General features: G+C 39.9%; 1 protein-coding gene across 3 annotated transcripts in view; it reads left to right on the plus strand.

Annotated features, from left to right (window-relative positions):
• The window catches only part of fgfrl1a (fibroblast growth factor receptor like 1a), a 67,989-nt gene extending 64,187 nt beyond the window's left edge, over positions 1-3,802 (plus strand). For all 3 annotated transcript variants that reach the window (XM_080900360.1, XM_080900361.1, XM_080900362.1), the window contains one exon: positions 574-3,802. In XM_080900360.1, coding sequence (XP_080756486.1) covers positions 574-995 — 422 coding nt within the window. In that variant the 3' untranslated portion in view covers positions 996-3,802. The remainder of the gene's footprint in view (positions 1-573) is intronic.
• The last annotated feature ends 6,998 nt before the right edge of the window (positions 3,803-10,800 follow it).

Genomic DNA, 10,800 nt, shown 5'->3' on the forward strand with positions numbered 1-10,800 from the left:
GAGACCAAGACTAATAAGATTAAAATATAAATAAAACAGACGATTTATGCGATTTACCTCACTCATTGCATTTCAGCCCAGTGCGATTCGTTTCTGCTTTCTCTGCTCTTCGCATCAGTTCTTACCACACACTTGACCACAACTCGTTATCTTATCGTACATGCACTAAAAAGCTTCCCGGCAAATGTTAAGCCTCATTGTTTGAGCTTCACAGTGTTTTCAGCTCACTTGGCTACTGTTTACTGTTGCTGTACCAGAAGTGAAATACTTTCAGTCTGCCCTTTGCTATTGAGCCAATTGATGTTTGAATTGAATTGAATAAACTGGCCTCATAAATCAAAATTATTCAAGCTTTTGATTCAGCTTCAAACTGACATCCACATTTCAGATGAATCCCTAGCTACAATCTGCTTAGCTAACCTCCTTTCTTACAAACCTCTGTCTCGAATACCACCTTTATTTAACAACATGCTAGCTTACAGCAAAAAAGTATTGTAAAGTTAGTCACCATGACTCATGTAGCATGTCTTATTTCCACTTGTCATTAATGCTCTTATTTTCTCTCCGCTGCAGATCGGAAGCCTCCCCCCAACTCAGTTCCTTTACCGTTATCTCCAAGTCTCCCCTGGCCTGTGATTATCGGAGTACCAGCATGCGTCGCCTTCATCTTAGGCGCTGCCCTTCTCTGGTTCTGCCAGTTAAAACGCACCTGCTCCTCTTCTTCATCGTCTTCTGCTCTCCCTTCTGCTCAGCGTCTGCCCGTGGCCAGTCGTGACCGAACCTGCCCAACGGTCTCTCCTCCGCCAGCCAGCGGGGATAAAGACTGTCTTTCGTACGAGGACTACGTTGCCCACCAGCAGCTCCTCCTGGCTCAGGGAGGCAGCGGATTGGCTCCCAAAATCTACCCAAAGATCTACACAGACATACATACACACACACATTCACATGTGGATGGGAAAGTGCATCAGCATCAGCACATTCATTACCAGTGTTAGCAGTGAGGTTAGTAGGAAGCTTTGGTGTTTCACGTTCGGCTCTTAAATCCAGCCATCAAAATCCACACTAACTGCTGGTGTACAGAGCAAAGGACAAGGAAAGCACATGCAAAGACTGTACAAAAGCCTGGAATTATACAACTCTGCTGCAGCCACATTTTGTGCATGAACAGACTTAAGAAAAGAACAATGAAGAATGTAAAGAAATATGGTTTTTATTTTTAATCAACCTGGCATTCAGTTCATTCTGTGAGGGGAAGAAAAACCCTAAATCTGTTTTATTCAAACTTTTTATGATGTCACTTTTTTTCCTTTTTTTGCTCAAAGGTCCTATTTGAAGACACAATTAAGTGAGCAGTTTAAAGGTAACTTAAAACAACATTATATGTCGTTATCATAACCACACAGCCTCCTCAGTCACATTACAAAAACTTTCTCTTTACTACAGGATTTCTAATATAGCTACTCGTGTATATAAATGATTATGTGGTATTCGGCAGGCTATTTCCTGTTAATCTATAAAGAGCAGTGTAGCTCGTGTGTAATGTAATAGCTTAATTTCAGAGCATATCTCAGGCGTCAGCCCAACTGAGCCATGAAAAACACAAATCAAGGCAAACTCGACTATATCCTCAACCCCAGCATGGATTAGGGCTGCTTTTGTTTTCTTCTTCCAGGCTGACAGCCGCTCTGCTGAATCACCAGCTGCTATCTGGATGCTTTGCAAGTCTTGTTCATTAGACTTTAGATTTGATTCAAGGCGGTGAAAGGTCAGAAAACCGATTGCAGTAATCATTCGATCTCTTCCTGATCTCTTCTGTCACTGAAAATCCCTTTACTGCTTTGCATCGTCACCTTTTTGCCTCATTTCATTTCATTTTTTTCTGATTTTGCAAAGGTTGCCATACTGTACCCGCATAGTGCATCTACACAGGTGCTTTTTGGGGGGTTGATAAAGCCTCCCCCAATCAACGTGAAAAGGAAATAGTCTGAGTTTGAGTTGTAACCTTTCTTCCACTTTTAAGTTTGAATGAGTCAGACCTTTTTCATTCCTATTAAAACACGCTTTGTAGGCTTAGCTATGTTCTTATATTACTTATCTTTGAATTATCCTGGGCAGGGGCCTAATTGGGTAGATTAACTGAAAACACCTGGCAAAGGGTTCAACCGCCTTCACTAAAGCAGTCTCAGCAATCACACACACAAGTCAAAGGATGACATTTATCTGCATGTCTTCTTATACCTCAGTGCTCCTGGTAGGTGTAGGGATGTTCACCTGCACCCACCAGAAATAAAAACATTTACCCTGAACAGAACATCAAAGAAAAGCAGCTGCAGCAAACATTAACGCACAGCAAGTTTCAGCAGACTCTCTTTTGCTTTTTTCCTCAGGTATCCATCTCTGCGTCTGCTCGTGAATCTGACCACTTCATAAAACTGTGTAAACCGATACGCTAAGATAAGATTTAGGTTTCAGGTGTTTTACATTATGGTGCTCGCTGAGAGGCACGTTCAGCCATGTGTCGGGTTGAAACAGTGGGGGGACTCTGTCCAGAAGAGCGTAAACATAAAAAAAAGAAGGGTAGAAATTTCATGTGGAATATGAATCAGACTCTATGCTTGCCACGCCAGTCTGCATAAAAGCAACATTTCTCTCTGCAATCCTTCCTTAGGGCTCAACAAAATACAACAGCGAGAACTTTACAAGGAAATGATATATCGGAATCATCTGGTAACTTTAATGCTTGTTCTTCAATTTATTTTTGCACATAAATCTTTAATCTCAAGAATGACAATGTACAAATATATTTTTATAGAGATACTTTACTCCTGTGTATATTTTTATATTACTCACTGGTATGCCTGGCTGTGTCACCAAGAACTAGTTGCCTGCGGTGCTTTGAGTGAACGCATGTAGAACCAACTGCTGGTTAAGCCTCCGGTTGCTTGCTTTTTTCATTTTAAGTCACCTGCAGAAAAGAAGTTCAGTACATTTGATACTGTTATCTACAGAGTAATTGTACTTTTACATTATATACATCAGACTGCCTGCATATCTCAAGCATGCAACACCACACCCTGCATCATTCTTGCAGTAAGGTCACTCTCTTATTTACAGACTTAAAGACTTTTTGTACATTGCAAAAGGGAGTTCATTTAAATGCCTCTTTGACAGAAAACATCGTTTGAAAGATCTCACTTCCCTGCTCGTGAGAAATCTTCCATTTTTTCCTGTTACGCTCACCCTGAAATGTGTGAACGTTACTCTTTTTCTTCTTGTATTGGAACAGTTACCTTTCATTCTGTCACTGTTACTTGTTATATGCATCAAAGCTAATCAACTGCCAACAGACCGACTGTGTATATGTGCACTCACCACTAGTATGTACATGGAATGACATTAGTGTTGAAATAATAGACAATGTTAGTTGATTTAGTGGTTTGGACCATACAGAAGCTCTTGCAGCACATTGGCCCACGAAACGTTGTAAATGCTAAAGATAGAAAAAGAAAGTGTGCTTCTAATTTATTTTATTTTTGACATTTTTTTTATTATTATTTTTATTTTCGTATAATTGGGCATTATACTGCATGAATTGATTCTGTGTTCTAGTCATAATGTAAGCTATGTAGCAAATACCACTTTGATGTCCTTGTAAGATACTGTATTTATACATGCTGACAAAATATACAAAATTTTATTGATAATCTTTATATTGACAATGTTGTACAGTCTATTGTCATTTAGTTTTAAAATGTTTTCCTCCTATTGTAATCGTGTTATTGGTGCCATTAAAAAAAAGTTAAATCTGGCTGATTTGCCTTTTTGTTCTTAAAGATTCACTTCTGCACTGAAAGGCATTCACTGGCTGTGCTGCTGCATCCATTTTCTGTCACACAGATGCAGGCGGGGATTCCAATTTAGTCCAGCACAATACCTTCCAGCACCATGGGACTGTCTTTAAGTGAATGTCCTTCTCTAAATAGTCAAAGCTCTTTGGCTGTGCGAGCTGCAGCCAGCGTTTCATCTGTCAGCGTGTCTGTCTGGAGGGATGACAGACAGACAAGTATTGCGTGCAGATGGAGGGTGTGAAGGCGCAGTGTCTCTCTGCTCTCTGATTCACCCGAAGAGGAAGATGATGACAGAAAACACTGCTGAAAGGATGGGGCATTGCTAAAGAGTGGAAATGGCTACAGGGCAGGATGTGAGAACAAAGTCAGTTCAGCTCCATCGCTTAGTTTATGAGAGTCCAGTGTAGTTCTGAAAGAGCTTGCTGCTTACACTTTTTAGTATCTGCAAGCAACATTTTTAAAATTCTGTTGAGCACTAGTCACAGATGCGCATTAACATCGCCCAGCCTTTAAGCCAGCTTTCTTGTTCCTCACAAGCAAAAGGTTGAAACAATGAGAGGTGAAGCTTTTGCACTCGCAGCCAAATCTCAAAAATATGTGAAATATATGATTTGGTGCATTCAGAGAAGTCTCAAACCTTAACTTTAGTGGTGAGAATGATGACCTGCAGATTCAGGGGTTCATCTTCTGTGGGTCCAAACCCAAATCATTTCCATATTACATGCAGCCATATAAGCCATTTTTAATGTTATAAAGTAAATCAGTTTACTTTTAGTTTAGTTAATAGTAATTCCATACAGAGAGCTGACTTCGTTTGATTAATTAATTAATTTAAGTTCAGGTCATGAATTTATCTACAAATTACTTATCAAACAAAAAACATTTAAATATATTCTCTTGGAGAGAGTTACAAGTGAATGGACATTAAAATAAAAGAGAAAGAAAATATTTTGAACTCCTCGTCTTGACCCAGAACTGATTAGATGATGTGTACACACTGTTTCCTAACTTCTTGGATTCATTAAAGAGTGAGCGGGGTGTTCGGCATGATAGGATGGAAACAGGCGAGAAGGGTTAAGAAAAAAAAAACAGTGCAGGGAATGAAAATACCTCACAGGAATTTGCTGTTGTTAATATTTGCAATAATCAGCAGTTACCCATGTCTATATGACCTCAACCAGGGAAGTCCAAATCCTGGATCCCTGACAGATCCATGATAGCTGTGAAAAATGCATGTACATATTGTGAGATAAGAGAATTAACAACATTTAAAGAGTATGTTTCTTATCTGGGAGATTAACATTTTCCTGCTTTTGTCTGTGTGGGCTTCTCTTTTTTTTTAGTTTTTGTAGTTTGATTGACTTGAAGAGCTGGGGAGAAGAACCTGGGAGGACAGACAAGGGAGAAAAGATAAAGCGAAATGAGGAGGAGAAGGATGACACAGAGCGGAGTTGCTGATAGATGTGCTGAGCTCACTGGTGTTCTCTGATGAGAGGAGATGAGATCAGTGAAGAGTGTGGAAGTGTGAGAGGAAAGAAATGCGCAACAGGAAGGAAGATGAAAATGTCACGGAGGCCAGATACAACCTGTCCCATCTATCACACATATCCCATCTGCCCTCGCTCTGGTTTGTCACTTCGTGAGCATTTCACTGCTCGTTCACAAAAGATTTTTAAGACTTAAGACTATCTTTAAAAAATATTCAGTGCAAGTTTTTCGATGGTTGGCCTACTTTACCCTATTTATGTGTGTGTATGTGCAGAGTAGCCCTACAGGTTGTATTTGTGCCTCTGTTCACCACAGCGGTGGATTCTAAGTCAGTAATGAAGATGCGATTGAAGTGCAGACTTTCAGCAGACCTTTCAACTCAAGGGTTAAAAAGTATTGCATTGACTGTTTTCAGTAAGTGAAAAAGTGCTCTATTGAGTCGGGATCACTTGACTGCCTTGGAAATGGACAAAGATCGCATTTTTTTGCCTTGAGAATTTTTACTTTCTTTTTATGAACTGCACATTCCCTCTCAGATGTGCTCTGGTAAAGTCTAATCTGGGCTTCTTGTCCTTGAGTGTAACCAGTGGATCTTGCGGTAACCCTCTGTTTTTACATTCGTGAAGCCATCTCTAGATTTTTAGATGTCGTGAAGGTGTTTTTCTTAACCTTTGAAATCATTTTGCAATCACCCACTTTAATTCTCTTGGTGTTATTAAGCTACACTGCATTAGTTCTTGTTAAGAATTTACCAGATTGTATATTTGGCCACTCCAGAAGTTTTTCTCTCCCACTGATATGATCGTTTAGATTTTTCGGCCTAATGGTGGCCTGACCTCATATTGAGATTTCCAGTGAACAGCTACAAATATGCAATTTCAACACTTGGAAATAACAAAGTAACAGGCCTCACCTTGCAATGAACGTCAGTCATCTGTTCAATTACTTTTGAAAACAGAGGATTATATGTAAAACTGACTGCAATTGCTACACTTAAAGCACTTGGATTAATGATGAAAATCCCCACTTCAGTAACATCTTGACTGTCTCGGCTATCTGAAGACTCAAAATTGTTTTTGCTCAAAAACTTATGGACCTTGCTCTATGTGGCTTCACACAGGGATATTTTTCCATTTCAGAGGTCACGAACGAGTTCAGTCTTAATGCTTTTTACATACATGACTCACAAGCTGTAAATCCTATTATGATGTGTTTAATATTATGAAGAAAGTATTTGAACATGGTAGGCCTTTTGCTTTCACTAGTAGAGCTAAACTGGTGAAGATTTTATTAGAAGTGCTTTACATAAAAAGAAAAAATGAGAGAAAAAGTTCAATTTAAATGTTTTTCTTGATTCTTCAGGTAACATTACTCACTGAATGGAGGAAGGAAGGGAATAGTAACACAACCATGTAAATAGCTTGTGTTTATTCTGGTTTTTCCAAGTCCAGTTTTCTAATGGACCTCATGATCACTATGAGCACACTTTAATATCTGAGTAAGTAAGCCACAGTCATGGCTGAAGCCAATGTCTACATCTTGACATAAACCTCTGCATGTTTGAACCTTCTTACCTTGTGGTTTAGTTGGATCCTTTGTATTCTGGTGGAGGTTTCTGGTATGTGGTTGGATGGTTAAAAGGGTGTTAACCCAGGGAGGAGATTCCTGGGTATTTGAGTCAACAACAGCTGTGGTTGGTGATGAAGAGAAGCTGTCCAAAGAGCTTTTTACCGTCAGCTGCCTTTTTAGTGTGAAAGGAGTGCTCAGGTGAATGGAGTCAGTGACCATGAAGGGCTATCGCTGTCTCTCACATACTTACACACACACACCTGGGGGGAAAAACACATAGACAAAATGTCCTCATAAAAACCTGAAAAAAATACCTACACATCTGCACACTCACCTGGACGAGAGTAATGGTAAAGTTCATATGCAACATGTGTACACAGCGTCTTATAGGAGTTTGCACACACATGCACAAACACAAAAGCACAGATATATGCAGTCATTGCACACACACACAGATGGAAACAACGCAGACACCTGGCTAGCATTGAAGCGCTGTTCTGTTTGCATACCTCTCCCTCCCTAATCATCCTCCACACAGCCACAAAGCCACCAATAAAACTAAGAAAACAAAAACACAATAAGAGGGCAACAGGCGGCTTCAATCCTTCTTCCACCCATCCCTCCCTTCCTCTATTCCTCCCTTTTCTCTGTCTCTCTGTACTGAATGTTTACCTTCCCCTGTGAAAAGAGAGGGATCTGGACAGGCAGGGTGAGAAAAGAAAGAAATCTGGCCGAGGGGAAGGGAGCCAAGGTCTTTAAAGTCTGCCACAGAGCCGTGACAAAAGCCTCCTAATCTCAGTGTTGTCTTTCGGCCCCTTTTTCTGCCTTCACATCCTGCCAAGTTTGTGTCTGCATGTGTGTTCATGGAGAGTAAAAAGGGAAGAAACTAACAGTTAGGGCACTAGCGTGCATGTGTGTGTATTTTTAAAAGAGCAGTCAAATGGCAAAGCAAGATAGTGTGTGCTGGTGTGAAAATTTGTGTGTCTGAGTCTGTGTTTGTGTGTACGACAGGAAAGGAATCTTTCCGTAGTTGTGCTGACATCACTTAAACATACATAGAGCAGTTGAAGGAGGCCCCTTTCCAAAGGCAACAGCCGACTTCACGTGTGGGATGCCTGCATGTATGTGTATGTTGAAGAATACATGAGTGGACTCGGTCACCAGTCCTCACCTGTTTCTCGCTCCCTCATAAGCCCCCCATTCAGCTCTCTTCCGCCAAAATGCCACAGGAGTTCCTGTGGGTGTGTGTTTGTATGTGCATGTGCAACAGTTCCTCAGTCTCATCCTCTTTAACCTCTACAAAAGAAGCAGTTGTGAATAGATGTACGTGCATGTGAGTGTGTGCATACTTGAATTACTCATGTTTTGGGGGCATAAAACCATCTATACAGTCACACTGAAGGGGCTAATATCCCTTTATAACATATATCATTAGTGTAAGGCAGGTTGTGGTTTGGGTATGTCCTGAGGAAATGCACATAAGTCAGTTTAATGCCGTCTAAACTGATGGAAGCACGATTGCATTCGTGTGTGTTTGCATGGTTGTGTGAGTATTTGTGTGCAAGTGACCTCTTGAGCGTCCCTTCCTCATCCTGCAGATCCCTATCTGTGGCAGCTGTGGTCCACAGACCTTCACACTCAGCAAAGGAATGCATAGTGGAGCCATCAAGCTATATAAAAGGCAGCGGTGGACTATAGCCCCATCTAAAGGCAGATCAATTTAATGTCAAGTCCACTGTTTACTGAATGAAATTCAGCTCTGCAGGTTGTTGGAAGAAATCTTTGCGTTCAGCTTTGTTGATTATTCATCAACCTGCTCCACATGCTATGCAGTGAACTACAGTATAGAACAAATGACTCACACCATTATTTTCTGACTTTTTCGACTTGATTTGTCAAGCTAGGCAATAGCATTGCTAAAATGGTGGCTGTGAATCAAAAAAGATGTCGTATACATGAAAACAGATTCGATTCGTTTTTCAAATCAAAAAAGTGAAGATGTAAAATGTATCTGCCTTAAACCCTCGATACCTTAGTACCTAAAGGCCTTAAAAAAAAGGGACATGGATTTGTGGCTTAGTACCCTAATTCTTTTCTCTAATGTTGACATTGCTGATACTTTCTCATTCCCTATAATAATATATAGACCTCAAATAGTAAGGACATAAAGTAAGGATATCAATTTTAAAAACATTGTCTATTGTGTCCATGTTTTATAGGTTTATGTATATTTTAAATTTATTTGTTTGGTTGGGTTTTTTTGCTCTCTCGCTATTCAAGTGATGGCAATTTGCAACAAGTGAGATATGTCACTTGTGCTGTCGTATATGAATTATGCATATTAAGGATGGTGCTCTGTAATTATCAGAAGTCTGAGGAAGAAGCTTTGGCTATCAAACAGTAAACCCATCAGGGTGGTCACTTGCAATTTACCTATTAAACATTATGTTACAATAAAAGCATATCTCATCTTTATCACATGACGAAACAGTGGAAGGAAGAACTCCCTTTTTAATTGGAAGAAACCTTCAGGGTGGTTCAGGGCAGAGGGAGGAGCAGCCATCTGTATGACTGTATGATTGGCTGGAGGATGCAGGGGGACAAATACAGCCATAGACAAAAGCTAATGATATGCAGCAAAAGCATGTAAACGCAAGGAAGTGAAGAAACGTTCAGTATATCATGGGGAGACCCCCAGCATCCTGAGCCTTTAGGGGTGGTTCAGGGTCACTTGATCCAACTATAAACTAAATACTTTAAACTATATGCTTTAAAAAGGGGGGAGAAAGGGGAGTTTATGTGTAACTAATAGGGAGGCTATCTGTCTCCTAAATGCAAACTGGTTGGTTCCACAGGGGAGCGGCCAGAAAGCTGAAGCCTCTCCAGCCTGACAGTGAAATGCTCTGTTGGTTTGATATCCTACTAAAAGGTCCAAGATATGATAAGGCATAATCATTCATGACTGTATGTGAGAAGGAGGAGTTTAAATTAAATTCTGTATTTAAGACAGAGCCAATAAAGAGAAATGAATAAGTAAGATATCTGATCTTCAGTTCTAGTTTTACTTCAGCAGTTTGGATTAGCTGAATGCCTTTTAGGGAGCTTTTAGAGCAGCTCCATAATAAGGAAATATAATAGTTGAGCCTAGAATGAGTTGCATGAACTAATTTTTCTGCATCACTCTGAGATATGATTTTTTTTTTCCAATTTTAGACATATTGTGCAGATAAAGGAAAGCAGTACTACATATTTGTTTAATGTGTTCATTCAATGACATAGCTTGCTTGAAAATGACTCCAATATTCCTCATAGTGTTACTGGAGGCCAAGAGAAAGCTTTAGGGGCCGAGTACAATATGTTTTTTCTGAATCTAGAAGTAACAAGTTACAGATCATCCAGGCTTAACACCTTTGTAACATGCCTGTAGTATTGATTAACTTGTGTCATCTGACTTCACATAAATTTTGTAGAACTGAGTGTCATTTGCATAACAATTAAAATGTATGCAGGGTTTTCTACTAATACTGCATAAAGGAAGTATAAAAACATGAAACATATTGGTCCCAGCACCAAACCCTGTGGAACTCCGTGACTGGGCAAGAAAGTGCAGAAAAACCCACAAAAACCCACTTTGTTTACATTTCAAAAAGTTGATTCTGTTCACTTTTTGGGATTTTCTTACCTGGATGATTGAGTATGCATGAAAAAATTACAAGCTAACAAATAAATACAGTTTCAACCGGTGTAGCATATCGTCTTTAAAACCAAAAGTGTGTTCTCATCTCTGTAGTCAAATATTGCGATCAACAGTATGGAAAGCACTGCACTGAGGTGTAACATGACAAGCGCAGATGAAACCACCGCAGGGGTTGCACTGCTCTTAAACAGTAAACAG

The sequence above is a fragment of the Rhamphochromis sp. 'chilingali' genome (assembly GCF_963969265.1).
Source record: "Rhamphochromis sp. 'chilingali' genome assembly, chromosome: 13".
Classification (NCBI taxonomy): domain Eukaryota; kingdom Metazoa; phylum Chordata; class Actinopteri; order Cichliformes; family Cichlidae; genus Rhamphochromis; species Rhamphochromis sp. 'chilingali'.